We start from the raw sequence: 23,053 nt of genomic DNA, 5'->3' as shown, positions 1-23,053 counted from the left end.
AGACCGACTAATCCAGTATATAATCATATATGTCCATTATTGACTGATAATAGTGCAGTGATTGGTAGATACTTAGGAAAGCCGATAACCCCAGTTTCAGCCAGCAACTGTTGCGTCTCAATCGAATGCATAGCAGGAACTCTTCCAATATTATCTTTCTTCATTTTTGTATTTTGTCCTTTTTTTTTCAGGGTAAGTCAACAGCATCAGAATCTAAAGAAATTCACACAGTTAAACAGCATCAATTTTCTTACTGAGGCAGAACACCATATGGCAACAAAGGGATCATTTGGAAGTCCAAAGATAACTTTTTTATTGCAACCGTTCTAATATACAAACTTATCGTTCCATGGTTATCGGAGGTACATATGGATAAATTACATTCCTAGAAATGATAGATAGTCTTCTAAGTGCACTTGAAGTGTCACAACTTCACCAAAGAATTAATCATAGATCAAGCTTACAATAAACAATGAAAATTTAATACACGTGAGTCTACTTAGCGAACTGGCAGGATGCTGTTCAGTACAGTAATGAGTACACTCTGTAATGTCTTCGAGGCAGTAAACAAGGAAGCCCACTGCTATGAAATGGAGGAGACATCGTCTGCATGGAGTTATCTGGTAGACATTGATAGTATGGATAAGAATATGGACGTTGAGAGATTCAATGTCAAGGTATACAAACCAACATGATCATAGGGCTAAAGAAACCAAAGAAAACATTCTTATTAATGTTAGATAAGTAGTTTGTCAACAGAGGGAATTCTTTCCCCAGAAAATTATGAGAAACATATCCAGATCAGAAACTAATATGTGAATCAAGGACATGATAAACCAATTCATTATTCCAGAAAAAAACACATACATGAAGTATATGTGTAAAATATAAACCGCAATGTGAGGTCAACAGGTCAAGTACAATTCAGCATGAAAACGTAATCTACAGTTATGAGTTCAAATATTTTCAAGTGACTTCGGAATGCTTACTGATAGCCAAAACTGTGTCCTAATCACGAAATGGAGTGAGATCAATTTTGAATTGCTGCTTCCCCTTGCTAACTCTCTGTAAGAAATGTGATATTAGGAAAAGAAAAGAAGAATTGTGAAGTTCTAAGGAGAAAAGGACACAGAAATATGCAAGGAATGACGCAAAGCATAAGCTAAATGGGAAACATATACCATTAAGTAACAGTCTTTCTTCGCATTTACTAACATCTATTTGTTGTTTAATGCAGTAACATGTTCTCTGTAGAATCTAGAAGTTGAAATAAAGGCAGTTTTTACTCAGGCTGTCATGTTACTTATCCAGCTTGGAACAGATCAAAGACAGAACGTAGCTCAATGCCAAAAGAAACACAAATGATATTACACTTCCACATCAAGACCAAGGGCAAATGTAATAGCTGAACAAAAGAACATTCATAATGATAATGATGTTTAAGACTTAATTCAGGCTCTTTATCTAGGGAGGAAGAAGTAAATAAACAGTAACTATTCAATCAAACAGCTGCAAATATATCTTCCCACGGTTGATCAGTTATATCTGACAATAAACTTTAGGAAACGAATAAAAATTTCAGTAACCTTTTAATGTAATTTTTTACCTAAAGCTGACACCTCAATTATCATGTTTTGCCCCACAATTAAGTTCATGTATCGGCTTTAAATTGTACGCAACAATAAAATTATGGATGAAAATCATGAAATATACATCTTATTTTTGTCAAATTTTATCCACATATTAGAAATAAATAAAATAGCTCAAATCAGATCCAAGATGACGGATCATGCTGGTTCACAGTAAAATTCCCATCAAGATCTAATCATACAGCAATAAAAAATGTAGAATAACTCTTTGTGAAAGCCAATGACAGATCTTTATGCACCCTACACTAATGTCACGTGTCTTGGATATACCAAAGAACCTTAATGATATCCTTCTATCTTCTATATGTGCTAATTGAAAAATTAGCTACATTCACTTATGCAACAAAAGGAGGTCTAATAAACAATTCATGCTAAAGAGAAATTAAGTAACTTACACCAATCGTGACAAGCTCTTCTAGTAGTTCCTCCAGATGGCGCAGAGGCTATGTCAATACGAAGATGAAAACGTTGATCAATTAACAGCTAAAATCAGAATTACACTGTAAATAAAGTTTCATTTTAGAGAACAGGACATCTCAAAAGTCTCAACAGTATATATTGTTTGTTTGCCTGTAACTCACCCACTGTGTTGGACCGTCAACTGGAGCATTCAGGGGATCATTGTGCACCTAACAAAAAAATTTCTCTGGTTCAGTTGAGCAGAAAACTAAAGCAAGTTTTGATAAACATCAAGAAGTTCAGGAATCACTAGAAAGGCTTAAAGTTTCCCTTTTAAAGGAATTCACAGCAAAAGTAATTCACTTCATTTTCATTCCAACTCTCAAATTCCTTTTACCCTTGTCCTCTTAAAAAAGGAGTACACATAGTTGTTTTAAACAAGGGGCATATACAGAAAGCAAATCACAAACTTTACGAATCACACAGATGCCCTTTATACCTCCATAAAAATTCCATCTACTCCCACAGCAACAGCTGTCCTGGCAATACAAGGAATTAATTCGCGAAGACCGCCACTGGCAACACCACCACCTTCCAGCTGTGCAAGAATCAGAACTTCAAGTCATTGACACAGAATAAAATTTTAACATTTGATCCTAAGGAATGGTATGATTATGCAATTTAACTCATGATCTTAGAACATTGATTTGGTTTCTTGATACCATTAAAGTAAATTATTAACAATTGATTCTGAAGCTTGAAAGGTTCAAGCAGCACAAAGTAAAGACAATGACATAAAAGAAAGAAGAGAAGAAAGGCAATCAAGGGGTCAAATCTGTACACAGAGGAGTCTAACATGATGTGGACGAAGGGGTTTCTGCTATTGAAACCTAAAGCTTCAAATTATATAAATGCAAAGGGTCATAGTAGTTGTCTCAGACTTAGACTTCGGTAGACCTAAATGTTTCCAAACTTGCAACCGAAGAGCCAGCAAACAATTCTCAGGTTTACTAGTAAAACTAAAAACACCCATCTGCGCTTGAACATTAGTGCAAGTCCCCATTTTGGAGTGGAGGAAGTATTTTAATTTTTTTTGGATAAAGGTGGAAGAACAGAAAAATATATCAAATATGCAAGGTATGCTACAAAATGACGAACCATGTAATATGCAATATGCAGTCAATCACCCTTTTTGGCTGTGAAACTGTTTTTCCCAAGAGTTTTTTAATGACGAAAAGAAAACAAGTGGGTATACCCTGAACAGAAGAACAGACACTGCAAAATTGATTCGACTATATCTCATTTGGCCCACAGATGCTATAGCATTGAATACAAGCTTGAAGCAAAAACAGGTTCACCTCAATTAACAGAATTAGTATGTAATGAATAGATTCCTCCACAAAATGTGTATATACAGAAGTAGAGAATCGTACACTACTACATAATTCTCTAAAAGAGCACTCAGGCGTTAATGCTAACTGAGACATCATATGTGCTACAAAATCACACATATTTTTAATTTCACTAAATTGTACAAGGGAGGTTTCTACTTCGTTAAACACTCTTCTATTCCATTCTTTCCATTTGTCGGCATGAGCATTAGAGGAGCTTTACATGCTCTTCTTTCCTGCCTCTTCCTTCTGAGTTTCAATATTTCATATGGTTACTAGATTTACCCATTTGACTCCAAAAATAGACTAACCAAACACCATAGCCTATGGTGTTTGGTTCAAACAATGTGTAACGCTCCTTATATTAATAAAAGTTTCGAGACATGCTAATTATATAATTAAATTATTATTTTTTTTTCTTGCCTATAGTGAAAATATATATATGTTGTGTATGCATGTATACACACACACTTAAATAATTGGATATACAATTAGAAAAATATTAATAATTTTAATATTATTATTTATTAAAAGTGGGTATCATTAATTATTAGTTAAGTTAAAAAAGACTTAAAATTGGGCTTAAAGCCCATAGAATAGGTTGGACGTAAGATAAGGAAAAAGGCTTAAAGCCTGGCACGAAAAGGGGGCAAAGGAAGTGGGTTTCAAAGAAATACAAAGCAACAATTCAATAATTAGAGTAAGGGCAGAGACGAAGCAATAAGTTCCAGCGACCATTCACGCAGACAATCCAATTTCTAGGGTTCTTTACAATTCATTAATTCTTGCACTCAGGTATATAAAATTTCTTATTGTCAATTACCCTACAGTAGTAATAGGTAAGAATTGAATAGTTAATTCCCTTCTTTCTCTGTATCAACAGTAAATCCCATCTTAAGGTGTGAAACTTTGAAATTAATTAAAATACACTGGTTGTTGTAGAATCAATTGTTTGACGGGTATAAATTGGACTGGGGTCTACGTATTGGCTCAAGGAGTATTGAGGTGAGTTGATATAACCCTTTACTAAAGTGGTTTAACTCACAAAAGCACGCACACAAGGTGTTTGATGAATTGCATAAAAGAGTTAATATATACTTAATGGGAGTAGTAAGTACCTATTAGCTTAGAATTATTTTCTAGCTAAAGTTTAGATGATTATTTGGATCTATGTGCATAAATTTCAGATTTTTATGTTATTCTTATATGCCATTTTCATGTTGAAAACTCATGAAGGATCAAGAACCTTTATAAATACTTTTGAATGTTTATTTCATTCTTATGGCATGCCTTACATTTAAGGATACCAGCAAATGATGGAATTAGATTGGATGAGACTGAAGAAGGAGATATAACTGCTTATGCCTTAGCGCAATCCTCCCTTATTGTGCATGTTAAGGCTAAGCAAGACGAAGATCCGTACTTATTGAAGTTAAAAGAAGGAGTCAGAAATAAAAAAAAAATCGCTGCCTTCACTCTAGGAAGTGACGGAGTTTTGAAGTTGAATGATCGGTTATGTGTGCCTGATGTAGATGGTCATAGGAAGGCCATAATGGAAGAAGCTCACAGTTCGAGATACTCTATCCATCCAGGTGCTACCAAAATGTATCTAGACTTGAAAGAGTTGTATTGGTGGAAAGGCATGAAGAAACAAGTAGCAGATCATGTGGCTAAATGTTTGAATTGCCAGCAAGTCAAAGCCGAGCATCAGAGGCCGGGTGGCCTAGCTCAAGATATAGAGATACCACAGTGGAAGTGGGAGATGATTAATATGGATTTCGTAGTAGGTCTACCTTGCACGTACCGTAAGCATGATTCAATTTGGGTTATTGTAGACCGACTAAGTCCGCGCATTTCCTACCAATAAAGACAACAGATTCCGCAGAGCAGTATGCACAGTTGTACAACAAAGAAATAGTCCGATTGCATGGTACTCCAGTTTCAATCATATCGGACAGAGGCCCTCAGTTTACGGCGCATTTTTGGCAGGCATTTCAGAAAAGATTAGGTACCAAGGTCAATTTAAGCATTGCTTTCCATCCATAGACCGATGGCCAGGCAGAAAGAACCATTCAGACTCTCGAAGATATGTTGCGTGCGTGTGTTATAGATTTTGGAGGTAATTGGGATGATCACTTGCCACTTATAGAATTTGCTTACAATAACAGCTATCAGGCCAACATTGGTATGGCTCCTTATGAAGCGTTGTATGGGCGGAGATGTAGGTCTCCAGTGGGTTGGTTTGAACCAGCAGAGGTGCCGTTGATTGGTCCAGAGTTTGTTTGTGAGGCCTTGGAGAAAGTTTAGCTAATTAGAGAAAGACTTAAAGCGGCTCAGAGTCGTCAAAAGTTTTATTCTGACAAGAGGCATCGTGAGTTAGAATTCATGGTTGGTGATAAGGTGTTTTTGAAAGTTTCACCAATGAAAGGAGTTATGAGGTTTGGTAAGAAAGGGAAACTTAGCCCTAGATTTATCAGACCTTATGAAATTCTAGAAAAGAAAGGAAACGTGGTTTATAAGCTAGCGCTAACCGTTGAGTTGTCCCCTGTTCATCCTGTCTTTCATGTGTCTATGCTTAGAAAGTACATTCATGATGAGTCGCATATAATACATGCCGATACCATAGAAATTAAAGAAGGTTTGACTTATGAAGAGGTACCTATAGAAATTCTCGATAGACAAGTAAGGAAGTTGAGGACAAAAGATATAGCATCGGTAAAAGTTTTGTGGAGTAATCATGATTCAAAAGAAGCTACGTGGGAGGTCGAGGAAGAGATGAGGAAGAAGTATCCTTATTTATTTGAGTAACAAGGTATGTGAACCTAGGTTTGGCTTGACATTTATATTACATTTATTAAATACAAGTTAGCAAGTGTTTATGTCCTTCCTAGATTATATTTAGTTGTTGTAGTGATTTAGTTTACGTTAGAGTATATTTAATTCATTAAAGTGATTTACTTTTGCTAAAGTGTTGTGCTTTAGATAATTGTTAGTTATTGTGGTACCTCCTTGCCGGAGTGTGAGTAATTAATTTATGAGTTGTGTATGGTGCCTATGAATGGCCTGTTACGGTATATTTGGTTGTTGTTGGTGTAGTTGTGGTATTTGTGATAGGGATATTTTTTTTGGATAGTCCAATTTACAAGGGAAACTCTGCCGAAATTTTTGAAAATTTTAGGGAGTTAGCCAAAATGTTGAGTCTCTTGGAAAAGTGAGTAGTGCTAAGAAAACTTAAGAGGTTCAAGGACCTAAGAAATGATTGTTAGCTTAAGAATAAGGCCCTAGTAACATTCGAGGACGAATGTTTTTAAGGAGGGAAGATTGTAACGCTCCTTATATTAATAAAAGTTTCGAGACACGCTAATTATATAATTAAATTATTATTATTTTTTTTCTTGCCTATAGTGAATGTATGTAATTTTCTTGCCTATAGTGAATATATATATATATATATATGTGTGTGTGTGTGTATGTATGTATACACACACTTAAATAATTGGATATACAATTAGAAAAATATTAATAATTTTAATATTATTACTTATTAAAAGTGGGTATCATTAATTATTAGTTAAGTTAAAAAAAGAAAGGTAAAAGACTTAAAATTGGTCTTAAAGCCCATAGAATAGGTTGGTCGTAAGATAAGGAAAAAGGCTTAAAGCCTGGCACGAAAAGGGGGCAAAGGAAGTGGGTTTCAAAGAAATACAAAGCAACAATTCAATAATTAGAGTAAGGGCAGAGACGAAGCAATAAGTTCCAGCGACCATTCACGCAGACAATCCAATTTCTAGGGTTCTTTACAATTCATTAATTCTTGCACTCAGGTATATAAAATTTCTTATTGTCAATTACCCTACAGTAGTAATAGGTAAAAATTGAATAGTTAATTCCCTTCTTTCTCTGTATCAACAGTACATCCCATGTTTAGGTGTGAAACTTTGAAATTAATTAAAATGCACTGGTTGTTGTAGAATCAATTGTTTGACGGGTATAAATTGGACTGGGGTCTACGTATTGGCTCAAGGAGTATTGAGGTGAGTTGATATAACCCTTTACTAAAGTGGTTTAACTCACAAAGCACGCACACAAGGTGTTTGATGAATTGCATAAAATAGTTAATATATACTTAATGGGAGTAGTAAGTACCTATTAGCTTAGAATTATTTTCTAGCTAAAGTTTAGATTATTATTTGGATCTATGTGCATAAATTTCAGATTTTTATGTTATTCTTATATGCCATTTTCATGTTGAAAACTCATGAAGGATCAAGAACCTTTATAAATACTTTTGAATGTTTATTTCATTTTTATGTCATGCCTTACATTTAAGGATACCAGTATGAGTATGTATAAAAGATTTAGACTTGAAAAGTTACAAGAAGATGTTTTAGAAAGAAAAGATTTTTGGGGAGTATCCTTTATTCTGAGAAGGGGTCATCGTCCAGGCCTAGGGTCCTGACCAAGGCGTTGACTTCCTGAAACTACTTGTGCCAAAGTAGGGAGCACACGAGCCGAGGATCTCGTTGCTGAAAATTTACTTAGTCATGCTAAGGTAAGAGACATGAGCGCTGAGAACCATGAAGCGAGTGGCACCTCGTGGATTGGGCCTATTCGATTAGGTTGGGATCGAACCCGTGCCGATCATACGGTGACTAAGACAAAATTAAGTCAGGATAGTTGGAACTCCCAAAGTATAAAGTGAAGTATATTTTTTATGAGTAAGAAAAAGAAAAGAATTTCTTTTAGAATATTCATGAACTGCTATTATGCAATTATTTTAGAATTATTCTTATAAGCTTTATGTTTTACATGCATTTAGAACCTTTGCTCATAATGTATATGTTATTAAAGTTTCGTCCCCTGTTGTTGAGACTCACTAAGTACAATGGATGATACTGACGTTCTCTTTTGGGAACCTACATTGGTCTGTGGTACAACGTAGGGACCGGATTTGCAGGCGAGCAAGCTACGAGTTAGGACTTCCTTCTCTTCTAGTGTTATTGGTGAGCTCCGTTTTTGTTCGTGGAGTATTCCTTAGAGTCATCTTTATTTAGTTATTTCTTTGTTACTTAGAGAACTGGCCAGGAAATCTCATGTCCTGAGTAGTGCGTCAGTTTATCAGTAGAGGCTTTATAGACATAGTCGTTGGGTTAAGATTCAGATATTTTTGATAATAACTTAGCAACATTTTATTGGTTACTACGAATAAAGTTTTGAAGTTGGCTTATTTTAGATATTTAAATCATTTAAAAGTATTTGGTTACAGTAGTGCCTTGTGGCATATAAAGTTTGAGATTATAATAGATTTGATAAGCAGAGATGGTCCGCTCGGTCATGTTTAGTGATCGAGTGCCGGTCCCGGCTTGTTCAAAAAATGGGTCGTGATAAACTTGGTATCAGAGCCTCAGGTTTATGGAGTCCTAGGGGTCTATGAAGCCGTGTTAGTAGAGTCTCGTTTATGTGTATGAAGCGCGCCATACTTATACACAAGAGGCTACAAGCATTTAGGAAAAGTCACTTTTTTTTCATACTTTAGATCGTGCAGTAGAGTCTACCTCTAAGGAATTATCTAATTTATTCGTTTCTCCAAAACTCGCAGAAATGGCTCGTACTCGCAACTCTGACACCGACACTCAGGATGCTGCTCAAGAAACTATCGCTACTATTGTGGCTCAAGGTAGAACTAAGAGGGCTTCGACTCAGAAAAGGAGGGGAAATCCACAAAGGGAGTCCAAGTACCCCGGGTTGAACGAGAAGAAGGGGTGGAGCATGATGATCCAGTACCTCAGGATCCAGTACCGCCCCCAACAGCAGCTCCGGCTCAGGCAACTATATCTCCCGAGGTGGGTCAGATGTTTATTGTCAACAGTGCTATGGAGATGTTTAAAGCCTTTATGGCCAACCAGAACGAGAGAAGAGATGAAATTTCACCTCAATCAAATAGACAGAGCAATTCTGAGTCCTCAAGAGTGAATGAATTTTTAAAGTTGAGTCCTCCAGTGTTCCATGGTTCTATAGTTGATGAAGATCCGATGTTGTGGCTGGAGGGTGTCAAGAAAGCCCTCCGAGTGATGAAAGCATTTGATGATGAAGCTATGGAGCTAGCTGCTTACCAGCTTAGAGATGTGGCCGGCGCTTGGTTTGAGATGTGGGAAAAGTAAAGAGATGAAGATGATGGTCCGCCTACTTGGGAAGAATTTGAAGAGGCCTTCATGGCTAACTTTATCCCAGAAGAGGATAGAGAAGCTAAGGCTACAGAGTTCGAACAGCTCAAGCAAGGGAATAAAAGTGTGCAAGAGTACTACATGGAATTCATAAGGTTAGCTAAGCATGCTCCTCACATGGTGAAGACTGAAAAAGCAAAGATTTGCAGGTTTGTTGGCGGTTTAGCTTACCACATTAAGGATACGACATCAGCTGCAGCAGTAGGGATGGAAGCCTTCTCCTCTGTTGTGGGATTTGCCAAGCACTTAGAGAAAGACAGACAACTAAGGAGAGAAGAAAAAGAGCATAACAAGAAAGCCCGGACAACGGGCAAGTTTAATGGTACATCCAGCGGAGGTGGAAGGGATTCCTCTAATAAGGAGTCATTAGCACCAGCTCAGTCCAGTCATCAGTCAGGTGGTGAGCCTTCCTTCAGACGTACTCAGAGTTATGGAAATCAGTCTCGCTAGAATCAGAATTTTAGGACATCATCCTCACATAGCCAGAGTCATGCTGAGCAACATTCACACCAGCAAAGTCTTTGTGGAACATGTAAGCGGCAACATTCAGATCAGTGCAAGCTCGAGTTTCATGGTTGCTACCATTGTGGAGACATTGGTCATATAAAGGCCAACTGCCCAAAGTTGCGACGTAATTTCAGTGGTGGATCAACTCGTCCTTCTAGTTCCTCAGCTACTGCAGTTGCACCCCCTCCGGCTCGTGGTTCTCATAATCAGACCGGGCATGGAGCAGGCAGAGGTGCAGACCGAATTACTCAAGGAGGGGGACAATCCCGTTTGTTTGCTACACTTGATCGTCAGAGTGCAGAAGCATCTGCAGAAGTTATTACAGGTATACTTTTAGTCTCCTCACATAATGCTTATGCCATAATGGATCCAGGTTCAACGTTTTCATATGTGACTCTATACTTTGCAATTAACCTCGGACTAGAACCTGAACAACTTAGTGAGCCGTTCCTAGTATCTACTCCAGTTGGCGAGTCAGTGAAAGTCACCAGAGTCTATAGAGGTTGTATAGTTTCGGTCCAAGGTCGCAACACCAAAGCCGATCTCATAGAGTTAGAAATGGTGGATTTTGATGTGATCATGGGCATGGACTGGTTGTCTTCCTGCTATGCGATGTTAGATTGTCATGCCAAGATAGTCAGGTTCCAATTTCCAAATGAAGAAGTCTTAGAGTGGAAGGGTAGTTCAGCATCGCTTGTAGGTAAGTTTATTTCTTATCTTAAGGCACAGCGAATGATCGGTAAGGGGTGTCTCGCCTATTTGGCTCACATCATTAATCCAGAATCAGAACCACCAACTCTTCAGTTTGTGCCAGTTGTTAGAGAATTTCCAGAAGTTTTCCCAGATGACCTTCCCGGACTTCCTCCCGAAAGAATCATAGACTTCGCCATTGATCTCATGCCAGGCACTCAGCCCATATCTATACCTCCTTATAAGATGGCTCCAGCAGAACTTAATGAGTTGAGAGAACAGTTGAAAGACCTTCTTGACAAGGGTTTCATCAGACCGAGTGTTTCACCGTGGGGTGCCTCGGTCCTGTTTGTCAAGAAGAAAGATGGGTCTCTCAGAATGTGTGTCGACTATCGGCAGTTGAATAAAGTTACCATTAAGAACAAGTACTCACTGCCAAGAATTGATGATTTATTTGATCAACTTCAGGGTGCAAAGTACTTTTCAAAAATAGACTTGAGGTCGGGGTACCACTAGTTGAGAATCAGAGAAGAAGATATATCTAAAACAGCCTTTAGGACTCGCTACGGGCACTATGAATTTTTAGTAATGTCCTTCGAGTTGACAAACGCTCCAGCTGCATTCATGGACCTCATGAACAGAGTTTTCAAGCCATTCCTGGATACCTTTATTATTGTGTTTATAGATGATATTTTGCTGTACTCTAAGAGCAAGGAAGATCATGCAAAACACCTCAGAATAGCCTTGCAGACCTTGAAGGAGAATGAGCTTTATGCCAAATTTTCAAAATGTGAGTTCTGGTTGCAGTCAGTGGCATTCTTAGGCCACGTGGTATCTAGTGAAGGAATAAAAGTAGACCCTCAGAAGACAGAAGCAGTCAAGAACTGGCCTAGGCCAACAACGCCAACCGAAATCAGGAGTTTTTTGGGGTTAGCTGGCTACTATAGACGGTTTGTGGAGGGGTTTTCCTCACTTGCAGCTCCGTTAACTAAGTTAACTCAGAAAGCAGTTAAGTTCCAATGGTCAGACGCTTGTGAGCAGAGTTTTCAAGAGTTAAAGAAGAGGTTGACCACTGCACCTGTGTTAACCTTGCCGACAGGTTCGGGTGGGTTCACAGTGTATTGTGATGCCTCCAGAGTGGGCCTTGATTGTGTTCTTATGCAAAATGTAAAAGTTATTGCTTATGCTTCCAGGCAGTTAAGAAGTCATGAAAAGAACTACCTCACACACGACTTGGAGCTTGCAGCAGTGGTGTTTACATTAAAAATATGGCGACGCTACCTTTATGGCGAGCATTCTGAAGTGTAAAATCACAAAAGCCTCCAGTACATTTTCATGCAAAAAGAACTAAATTTGAGACAGAGAAGGTGGCTCGAGCTATTGAAAAATTATGACATCAATATCCTTTATCACCCGGACAAAGCTAATGTGGTAGCAGATGCACTTAGTAGGAAGTCAATGGGTGTCTTAGCCCATCTTGCAGTACAAAGGCGATCTTTGGGTCAAGAAATTCAAAAACTAGCAAATGATGGAATTAGATTGGATGAGACCAAAGAAGGAGATATAACTGCTTATGCCTTGGCGCAATCCTCCCTTGTTGCGCATGTTAAGGCTAAGCAAGACGAAGATCTGTACTTATTAAAGTAAAAAGAAGGAGTCAAAAATAAAGAAATCACTGCCTTCACTCTAGGAAGTAACGGAGTTTTGAAGTTGAATGATCGGTTATGTGTGCCTGATGTAGATGGTCTTAGGAAGGCCATAATGGAAGAAGCTCACAGTTCGAGATACTCTATCCATCCAGGTGCTACCAAAATGTATCTAGACTTGAAAGAGTTGTATTGGTGGAAAGGCATGAAGAAACAAGTAGCAGATCATGTGGCTAAATGTTTGAATTGCCAGCAAGTCAAAGCCGAGCATCAGAGGCCGGGTGGCCTAGCTCAAGATATAGAGATACCACAGTGGAAGTGGGAGATGATTAATATGGATTTCGTAGTAGGTCTACCTCGCACGTACCGTAAACATGATTCAATTTGGGTTATTGTAGACCGACTGGCAAAGTCCGCGCATTTCCTACCAGTAAAGACGACAGATTTCGCAGAGCAGTATGCGCAGTTGTACATCAAAGAAATAGTCCGATTGCATGGTACTCCAGTTTCAATCATATCCGACAAAGGCGCTCAGTTTACGGCGCATTTTTGGCAGGCATTTCAGAAAAGATTAGGTACCAAGGTCAATTTACGCATTGCTTTCCATCCACAGACCGATGGCCAGGCAGAAAGAACCATTCAGACTCTCGAAGATATGTTGCGTGCGTGTGTTATAGATTTTGGAGGTAATTGGGATGATCACTTGCCACTTATAGAATTTGCTTACAATAACAGCTATCAGGCCAGCATTGGTATGGCTCCTTATGAAGCGTTGTATGGGCGGAGATGTAGGTCTCCAATGGGTTGGTTTGAACCAGCAGAGGTGTCGTTGATTGGTCCAGAGTTTGTTTGTGAGGCCTTGGAGAAAGTTCAGCTAATTAAAGAAAGACTTAAAGCGGCTCAGAGTCGTCAAAAGTCTTATTCTGACAAGAGGCATCGTGAGTTAGAGTTCATGGTTGGTGATAAGGTGTTTTTGAAAGTTTCACCAATGAAAGGAGTTATGAGGTTTGGTAAGAAAGGGAAACTTAGCCCTAGATTTATCGGACCTTGTGAAATTCTAGAAAAGAAAGGAAACGTGGCTTATAAGCTAACGCTACCCGTTGAGTTGTCCTCTGTTCATCCTGTCTTTCATGTGTCTATGCTTAGAAAGTACATTCATGATAAGTCGCATATAATACCTGCCGATACCATAGAAATTAAAGAAGGTTTGACTTATGAAGAGGTACCTATAGAAATTCTCGATAGACAAGTAAGTTGAGGACAAAAGATATAGTATCGGTAAAAGTTTTGTGGAGTAATCATGATTCAAAAGAAGCTACGTGGGAGGTCGAGGAAGAGATGAGGAAGAAGTATCCTTATTTATTTGAGTAACAAGGTATGTGAACCTAGGTTTGGCTTGACATTTATATTTCATTTATTAAATACAAGTTAGCAAGTGTTTATGTCCTTCCTAGATTATATTTAGTTGTTGTAGTGATTTAGTTTACGTCAGAGTATATTTAATTCATTAAAGTGATTTACTTTTGCTAAAGTGTTGAGCTTTAGATAATTGTTAGTTATTGTGGTACCTCCTTGCCGGAGTGTGAGTAATTAATTTATGGGTTGTGTATGGTGCCTATGAATGGCCTGTTATGGTATATTTGATGGTTGTTGGTGTAGTTGTGGTATTTGTGACAGGGATATTTTTTTTGGATAGTCCAATTTACAAGGGAAACTCTGCCGAAATTTTTGAAAATTTAGGGAGTTAGCCAAAATGTTGAGTCTCTTGGAAAAGTGAGTAGTTCTAAGAAAACTTAAGAGGTTCAAGGACCTAAGAATTGATTGTTAGCTTAAGAATAAGGCCCTAGCAACATTCGAGGGTGAATGTTTTTAAGGAGGGAAGATTGTAACACTCCTCAAATCTATAAAAGTTTCAAGACACGCTAAATATAGAATTTAATTTTGTTTTTCTTAAATTATACTTCTATTACGAATTTAAACCCTTGTGATTGACTTTTGAGTATGTATACACACACTTAAATAATTGGATATACAATTAGAAAAATATTAATAATTTTAATATTATTACTTATTAAAAGTGGGTATCATTAATTATTAGTTAAGTTAAAAAAAAAGTTAAAGACTTAAAATTGGGCTTAAAGCCCATAGAATAGGTTGGACGTAAGATGAGGAAAAAGGCTTAAAGCCTGGCACGAAAAGGGGGCAAAGGAAGTGGGTTTCAAAGAAATACAAAGCAACAATTCAATAATTAGACTAAGGGCAGAGACGAAGCAATAAGTTCCAGTGACCATTCACGCAGACAATCCAATTTCGAGGGTTCTTTACAATTCATTAATTCTTGCACTCAGGTATATAAAATTTCTTATTGTCAATTACCCTACAGTAGTAATAGGTAAGAATTGAATAGTTAATTCCCTTCTTTCTATATATCAATAGTAAATCCATGTTTAGGTGTGAAACTTTGAAATTAATTAAAATGCACTGGTTGTTGTAGAATCAATTATTTGACGGGTATAAATTGGACTGGGGTCTACATATTGGCTCAAGGAGTATTGAGGTGAGTTGATATAACCCTTTACTAAAGTGGTTTAACTCACAAAAGCATGCACACAAGGTGTTTGATGAATTGCATAAAAGAGTTAATATATACTTAATGGGAGTAGTAAGTACCTATTAGCTTAGAATTATTTTCTAGCTAAAGTTTAGATGATTATTTGGATCTATGTGCATAAATTTCAGATTTTTATGTTATTCTTATATGCTATTTTCATGTTGAAAACTCATGAAGGATCAAGAACCTTTATAAATACTTTTGTATGTTTATTTCATTCTTATGTCATGCCTTACATTTAAGGATACCAGTATGAGTATGTATAAAAGATTTAGACTTGAAAAGTCACAAGAAGTTTTAGAAAGAAAAGATTTTTGGGAAGTATCCTTTATTCTGAGAAGGGGTCATTGTCCAGGCCTAGGGTCCTGACCAAGGCGTTGACTTCCTGAAACTACTTGTGCCAAGTAGGGAGCACACGAGTCGAGGGTCTCGTTGTTGAGAATTTACTTAGGCATGCTAAGGTAAGAGACATGAGCACTGAGAACCATGAAGCGAGTGGCACCTCGTGGATTGGGCCTATTCGATCAGGTTGGGATCGAACCCGTGCCGATCACACGGTGACTAAGACAAAATTAAGTCAGGATAGTTGGAACTCCCAAAGTATAAAGTGAAGTATTTTTTTATGAGCAAGAAAAAGAAAAGAATTTCTTTTAGAATATTCATGAACTGCTATTATGCAATTATTTTAGAATTATTCTTATAAGCTTTATGTTTTACATGCATTTAGAACCTTTGCTCATAATGTATATGTTATTAAAGTTTCGCTCCCTGTTGTTGAGACTCACTGAGTACAATGGATGGTACTGACGTTCTCTTTTGGGAACCTACGTTGGTCTGCGGTACAACGTAGGGACCAGATTTGCAGGCTACGAGTTAGGACTTCCTTCTCTTCCAGTGCTATTGGTGAGCTCCGTTTTTGTTTGTGGAGTATTCCTTAGAGTCATCTTTATTTAGTTATTTCTTTGTTACTTAGAGAACTGGCCAGGAAATCTCATGTCCTGAGCAGTGCGTCAATTTATAAGTTGAGGCTTCATAGACATAGTCGTTGGGTTAAGATTCAGATATTTTTGATAATAACTTAGCAGCATTTTATTGGTTACTACGAATAAAGTTTTGATGTTGGCTTATTTTAGATATTTAAATCATTTAAAAGTATTTGGTTACAGTAGTGTCTTATGGCATATAAAATTTGAGATTATAATAGATTTGATAAGCAGAGATGGTCCGCTCGGTCATGTTTAGTGATCGAGTGCCGGTCCCGGCTTGTTCAAAAAATGGGTCGTGACACAATGGTTCTCATCCTCTCCTACTTTCATGCACATCAAACTCCAACTAATGCTGATTGTCCTTTTCAAACTCCCAACTATAAGGGTTGTCGTGTAGATAAAAATGACATATCTCTCAATGCTCATGGACTCATTGATCATGGAGAAAAGTTCCTATTCTCATTTTCTAGCAAAACCGCTAACATGGCATCCTCATGCACTTTCCAGTCTAGCAGATTTCTCTTCACACAATGGTGTACATCCTCTCCTACTTTCATGCACATCAAACACCAACTAATGCTGATTGTCCTTTTCAAATTCCCTATTATAAGGGTTGTCGTGTAGATAAAAATGACATATCTCTCACTGCTCATGGACTCATTGATCAGGGAGAAAAGTTCCTATTCTTATTTTCTAGCAAAACCACTAACATGGCATCCTCATACACTTTCCAGTCTAGCATATTTCTCTTAACGCTTAGGTTGCTGTGCTATAAGCTGACAAGAGTTTATTTAAAATGATCGGAAACAGCTTCATATTTGTGATGCTGACTATATATATGTAAAAATTGTAGGTACTCTCTAAGTGAAAGGGCAAAAGAACAATGAACCTTTTTGCCTGCAGGCTGTTGTAATGAATGAGTTATATCAGCCACCTGACAAACAAGAATTTATATGAGAAAAGTACATCAAAAAGCAAATATCAAGGCATAAAGTAGAGAGTCAATATAAGTGGATTTCGTCAGTTAAATTATCAGGGAAAATAATAACAAATACACTCATAAATAAGATTCTTACAACAGGGCAATTGGCCTCCCTCATCCACTCGAAGTTCCGGGGATCCACAATCAAGTCATCTGCAGAATAGATAATATATGCAAGATGTTAAGTACCTGCTGCAACTCATCTCCTTACCCGAGTTTGGAACAAAATATGTTTTGTGAAGGTCATAAGTGGAGTAATATACACTCCCTCGTTCCCACCCCAGGACCATTTTGCATCTGTCCTCGTACACACCCTTCATGAAACACATACTTCATCTCTCCTACAGTTTCCAGTTTATAACGGTATACAGTTTCCATTTCTAGCGTTGACCATTAAAAAAACAGCGCAGAAAATTAGTCATAATGTACTTGTATAGCTTCAACTGTTTTCAATCCAGCTTAGATAAAAAACACCGAAAATAACTGTTTGGAGACTTGCTTCCATCCAAATAGACAAAAAAACTAAACAAATTTTTTGCTTTTAATAAATAGGAACATACTAAAGAAAGCTTACTATAGCCAAACATTGTTCCTCTCTCACACACCATGACATTTTGATTTCCAGCCAATCTCACTTTTTCAGCAGAATTTTCCATCACCTGAGAACATTGTAGCATAAATTGAAAATGGATAGAATATACACATGATTGCGCTCAAGATCCTAGTTTATCACGGTTTTGACGGGAGCAAGTGAAAAGAGACCTAGGAAAAAAACAGAAAAGAGGAAGTTACTTACTGAAGGAGCACAAAACTGGCCCTTCTTAATGTTGATAATTTTTCCAGTCTTGGCAGCTGCGACAAGTAGGTCGGTCTGTCATTAAATGCCAAAAAGCAGATCAATATGGCTCAGCAATGTATTGAAATCTGGGACTGAAAAAGCCACAACTTCAGAAACTAAATCAGAGATATCTTTCTGAAAATGAAGATTATGTCTGGAGACCAACCTGCCGACATAAGAAAGCAGGAATCTGAATTATATCTGCAACCCGGCCAACTGCTTCACACTGGCAAAACAGTGTTAGATGCAGTTCATATTGGAAGGGAAACTACTTCTGGACCACCAATGTTCAATGATGAGGTGATATAAAAAATGGATAAATGAATTAAAAATGACATTGATCATAATACATGGATGACAGAACTTCTAATGTTTTTGCATCCTATGTGCTCTGACAAATAAAGAGTCGTTAGAACCAATAACACAGTATGTTTTATGAAATCTTCTCATCCATTTATTAAGAAGGGGAGAAAAACCTAGAGCTAATACCTGCCAACCATAGCACATGAGACATCGTAACATTTTTAGAAAATCTGGAAATGAGGAATATGATACAAGACAGTACTTTTGAGAAAGGGAAAAACCATAAGTTGGTCAATAAGTTCAAAGGAAGAAAAATGGATGAGAAGCAAGAATGATGTACTATATATTTACAGAAGTAAACAAATTTCCTAAGCCAATATTGAATTGCATCATCAATTTTCCAGATCAAAGAGTAAAGCTGACAGAAAGTCTAATTATAAATGGCTGAGTGCCTCTGAAAATAGGCAAACAAACTTTACCTGAATAGATTCATGAACATCAGTAACAATAGGTACATCATATGTTGCTTTAACCTTTTCAAGGATCTGCAAGAAAGGGGAAAATGATAGGTTATTTTTCAGAAGCGCTTCTGCAACAGCAAATGTCATACAAGATCTGGAATAGACATATTAATAATCCAATTTGTGATGTCCTTCTAGAAATTAGAGTGCTTAATTTTCGAGCAGAGTTATGGAATTTTATACCTTCAAGCCTTCGGCCAAGCCAGGACCGCGAAATGATTTAGAGGAAGTGCGATTAGCCTTGTCGAAGCTCGACTTGAACACAAACTTCAATCCAAGTCTATAATTAAAAAAATTGACAACTCATTCAATTACTATTTTATATAAAGGACCTCATATTGGAACATATAATTAAGCAACATGCCCTAGTGTTAAACTAGATAAATGCACAAAATTAAAAATCCACCGAGAAGAAGTTAATACACTCCAAAATTATACGTGACACTGAGAGACAAGAGAGAGTTACTTACTTAGAAGTGGTATCCTTCAAGTGCTTGGCCATGTAAAGAATGTGATCCTCTGATTCAATCACATTGGGACCTGCTAGTAAGAAAAATGGCTCTGCTGTCTGCATTTTTTTTTATTTTTTTTTTGGATTTCCGTTAGCAATTAACCAGTCAGTGTTAAGGAAGAAATCGGAAGGAACAACAAGTAATATGCAGAAAACGAACATTTTTTTAGGAAGATCGGGAAAATAAACGTTGAAATTTCAGACCTTGAGCTGGTTGAAGAGCAGGGTTGAGGAATCCATTTTTGCTGCAAATTTCGGAAAGTAAGCAGTTTGAAGCAAGAGTTCGCCGGAGTGATTTCCGAATGTGAAAGCAAGTAGTTAGTCAGAATTGCCAGATCCAGCTTGCTAGAAGGAATTTGGGCCCGTCAATTTGAAGTCCTAAATGCACAATTGGGCCCATAATTCTTTTTTTCTTTATTTTTTTAAACATTTTTTTTTGTCAAGAATTTTCATCAAGCAGTACAGTTTAGAGCCTAATTACTATACATAATTATGGTTTGCCTAATTATCATTCGTAGCTATTGTTCAATTGTTACCAATTTGTATCATTTGTATTGAGACGCGCAACGAATATGGCCTAACATGTATAAACTGTATTCGTTCGCGCAATAAAAAGAATACAACCAATGCGAAATACAGGCAAATAGAATGCTCTCATCGAGAGTCGAACTCAAAATCTTTGCTTATTAAGTGGGTGCTCTAATTGCTTTCTTCTTCCCGTTTAAAGCAATTAATCTCTTGTTTTAGTACGACAGGTAGATTTGCTATAGAATTTAAATATAGCTATGAATGGTAATTTTTTGAAAGTATAGCTACAAATAATAACTATAATGTATATGTTTGTTGTGTCGCGTATTTTTTCCATAATGAATCCACAACCTTTAATGGGACCAACAATTTTTGATACTTGTTTAGGGGTCAATCGAGTCATTAGTTATATAAAAATTGTAATTGTTAGGGCCTAGGGGCAATCTTCATTGCACCAGAGCCATAGATTGTGATAGTATCATATTATGATAATCTATTACCGCGCGTTATAGTTTGTGAGAGTATCATATGAGTATAATTAATAATTTTCTCTGTTTTATTTTATACGATATTATCGATTAGTCAGAAAGTTTAGAATATTAGTTTTACATACATTATAGGAGTACTACTGATGATTAAAAAAAGCTTAAATTTTAAAATAATACTGTAGTTGAAAAGTTAGTTGGAAAGAAAAAACAACACATCAAAGTCCAACAGTTGACTGTTTAATACTATATTTGAATTTTTGAAAATTATAAATGTTGCAAAGAGCTTGAACAATGTCAAAGTTCACCAGCTAGAATAAATTTGCTCAAGTATATAACACATAAAAACATAACTATAACTATGCTATTAAAGGAGAAGATGCAATAGTGAGATGTTGAAACAATAAACTTTCTCATTTCTGCATGTATTCATCATAACAGAGATCCATTTACTGACCCAAAAACTATGATTAAAAACAAAACAGTAATCCAGTTTCTCAGTATATTCTCTTCATCAAAATGTTAAGCTAGAACATTATATCCCATAAGTTCTCAAATCTCAAACCCAAAAAAATATGAAAAACAGAACAGATATGTCGAGCATTAATTTCTCAATAGGAAATGCTCTAGTTGAATTAGAACTCCTCCAACCATCAATAAAACCTCCACCTCCTTCAGGAAATAATAATGGCTTTGGCTTTGGCTTTGGCTTTGGCTTTGGCTTTGGTGGGATAGGTGCAACAGTTTCAGTAGGCACAGTATTGTTCTCTGGAGGAGAGAACACAGGATCAGCACCGTAAACGGAATATTCAAGAACTTTATTAACACCATGTACTGTAAAAGCAGAATTTACGTAAACATCTGGGTACGTGATTTGAGAGCCATCGACAGTAAAATTGGTTAAAGAATTGTTTGTAATGACGATGAATTTGGAAGGTAAGAGAGTTGGGAGGCGAGTGTTGGATTTGAACTGTTGGAGATCGGCGAAAGAGAGGCGTTGTGGGACTATATGATAGGCAATGAGAAATGGGTCTAAGTTGATATTTTGATCGCCAGGTGTTTGATGATTTGACATGGCGTCGTTGCCTGGGATGAAAAAAGTGGCGGAGAGTGGAAGAGATGATAAGTCTGTGGAGGAAAGCAAATTTGCCCACCCAGCAAAATCCCCTGCTCCTATTAATGCTTCCACTATGTTGTTTAGTTGCTGTTCTTGAATTTGGTGCTGTGTGAGCGGCGGTGGCGGTGGTGGTGGTGGAAATGTGGTGGTGGTGGGTTGTTGATATGGCGGCGGCGTTGTTGGTATCTCAGTTGCTTCATTGTTGACCTTTAAGCTCGATCTTTTCAGTGCTTCAGCTGGAGATTTGTACTCTGTTTTTTCTGGTAATGATTTCAGAATTGCAAGATCGAAATGGGTATCATTCAGATACAGAGGAATGCTGTTGGGTGCAATGGTTCTTCCATTTCTGATCATCATTCTCACTGTAAAAGCAGCATAAATTTATAAAGATAACAGCAAATCTTTTCAAGAATAATGAACAGAAAACACAAGTAAAAGAACCTACATATTTTTTCAGTATACAAATACATGTAGAAAACTACTAGCGTCTAAATCTCAAGAAAATAATAAAAGAAGAGCAAAAAACTGAAATTCTTAACCAGAATGAACAGTGAATAAAACACAAGATCATTTTGAGTACAAAAATGCCTATATTGCTACCACTATATCACAAAACAGAAACGCCACTAGTGTCAACTCAAGAAATCCAAAAAAAAGTAGAGCTAAAAAATGGAAAAAATTCAACCAGAATGAACAGAGAAGATCATGTAATGTGAGAAAACACAAGTGGATTCCAAAAAGAAGCAGTAACAAGTAAAGCCCCATTTGCTTGAAAATCAAAAAGATTCATAAAAGAAGAACCAGAAACTGAAATACGAGAAGGAGCATGCACATAGGAACAGAGAAGATATATTCAACTATAATGAACAGAGCAAACACGAAAAATTTTCAAAAAGAAGAAGCAGAAACTGAATTGGGTGAAAGAACGCACCAATATTGGAGATGAAGCAAAGGTAGAGGAAAAGAACCAAGACAAAGATGGGGATAAAATCAAACAGCCTTAGAGCTCTAACCCTTCTCTGCCTGTGAGGATTATGCATCTGAAAGTTGAAGAAATTGTCCACCATTTTCGTTATCTCTTTTTTTCTTCAGAAAGCCAAAGAGAGAAAGTTCTTGAATCTTGAGCTCTTGGTATCGCTGAAGGATAATGAAATGTTGGGGGGTTTTGTTATATATACAAGACGATGAATTCAGTTAGTTAACAAGTCGGTTCTGTTGGAAATGGCGGGAGACCTTGTTTGTGCCTTGCACGTGCCAAGTTTGTTAAAAGAAAAAATCATTACAACATTTGATATTTTCTACATTTCCATTATAATGGGATTATACAAACTCCTAAGTGATTCTAGTAACCCAAATTCGAGTTGAATTTGGAAGCCAGGTGATTCTTTACAAAATCCCATAAAATTTATGATTGTTTCACTTTGAGAATATTTTTGGAACACACACATAATTCCATGATTTTATTTGGGAAAGTTTAAAAAATATAAACGTTTAAATTTACGTGGAATATAGTAAAATGCTACATTGACTATAGAGAAATGAACTAATCCAGTGAAAATTACAAATACGTCTATGGAAATATTGGAAACTAGGTTTGTGAATCGACTTATTCCTCTTGAATTTGGATAATCAACTTTATATGTGCTTAATTTAAACTTACTTCTG

General features: G+C 36.9%; 2 protein-coding genes across 2 annotated transcripts; both read right to left on the bottom strand.

Annotated features, from left to right (window-relative positions):
• Positions 1 to 288: 288 nt before the first annotated feature.
• Positions 289 to 19,615, bottom strand: LOC107822777 (2-dehydro-3-deoxyphosphooctonate aldolase 1). Its single transcript, XM_016649345.2, has 14 exons — positions 19,463 to 19,615; positions 19,218 to 19,315; positions 18,931 to 19,027; positions 18,706 to 18,771; positions 18,090 to 18,149; positions 17,882 to 17,956; positions 17,660 to 17,744; positions 17,180 to 17,238; positions 16,993 to 17,037; positions 2,548 to 2,646; positions 2,231 to 2,278; positions 2,045 to 2,092; positions 990 to 1,065; positions 289 to 620 (listed from the first exon to the last, which is right to left on the bottom strand). The coding sequence occupies exons 1-13, from the start codon at positions 19,496 to 19,498 to the stop codon at positions 1,009 to 1,011; spliced, it is 873 nt and encodes a 290-aa protein (XP_016504831.1). The 5' UTR covers positions 19,499 to 19,615; the 3' UTR covers positions 289 to 620; positions 990 to 1,008.
• A 1,087-nt stretch (positions 19,616 to 20,702) lies between these two features.
• On the bottom strand, positions 20,703 to 22,513 carry LOC107822781 (uncharacterized). The gene is made up of 2 exons (XM_016649347.2): positions 22,320 to 22,513; positions 20,703 to 21,750 (listed from the first exon to the last, which is right to left on the bottom strand). The coding sequence occupies exons 1-2, from the start codon at positions 22,453 to 22,455 to the stop codon at positions 20,831 to 20,833; spliced, it is 1,056 nt and encodes a 351-aa protein (XP_016504833.2). The 5' UTR covers positions 22,456 to 22,513; the 3' UTR covers positions 20,703 to 20,830.
• Between the last annotated feature and the right edge of the window lie 540 nt (positions 22,514 to 23,053).

Source organism: Nicotiana tabacum, chromosome 18 (genome assembly GCF_000715075.1).
Source record: "Nicotiana tabacum cultivar K326 chromosome 18, ASM71507v2, whole genome shotgun sequence".
NCBI lineage: Eukaryota > Viridiplantae > Streptophyta > Magnoliopsida > Solanales > Solanaceae > Nicotiana > Nicotiana tabacum.
This window is presented reverse-complemented; position numbering and strand designations above follow the sequence as displayed.

Excerpts from the sequence above, each read along its gene's own strand:
- LOC107822777 (XM_016649345.2), bottom strand. The coding sequence starts at position 19,498 with ATGGATTCCTCAACCCTGCTCTTCAACCAGCTCAAG. Across the intron at positions 19,316-19,462 it reads TGCTCTTCAACCAGCTCAAG|ACAGCAGAGCCATTTTTCTT; the intron begins GTCTGAAATTTC and ends AAAAAAATGCAG. Across the intron at positions 17,038-17,179 it reads GGGAGGCCAATTGCCCTGTT|GTGGCTGATATAACTCATTC; the intron begins GTAAGAATCTTA and ends CTTGTTTGTCAG.
- LOC107822781 (XM_016649347.2), bottom strand. The coding sequence starts at position 22,455 with ATGGTGGACAATTTCTTCAACTTTCAGATGCATAATCCTCACAGGCAG. Across the intron at positions 21,751-22,319 it reads TTGCTTCATCTCCAATATTG|TGAGAATGATGATCAGAAAT; the intron begins GTGCGTTCTTTC and ends CTGCTTTTACAG.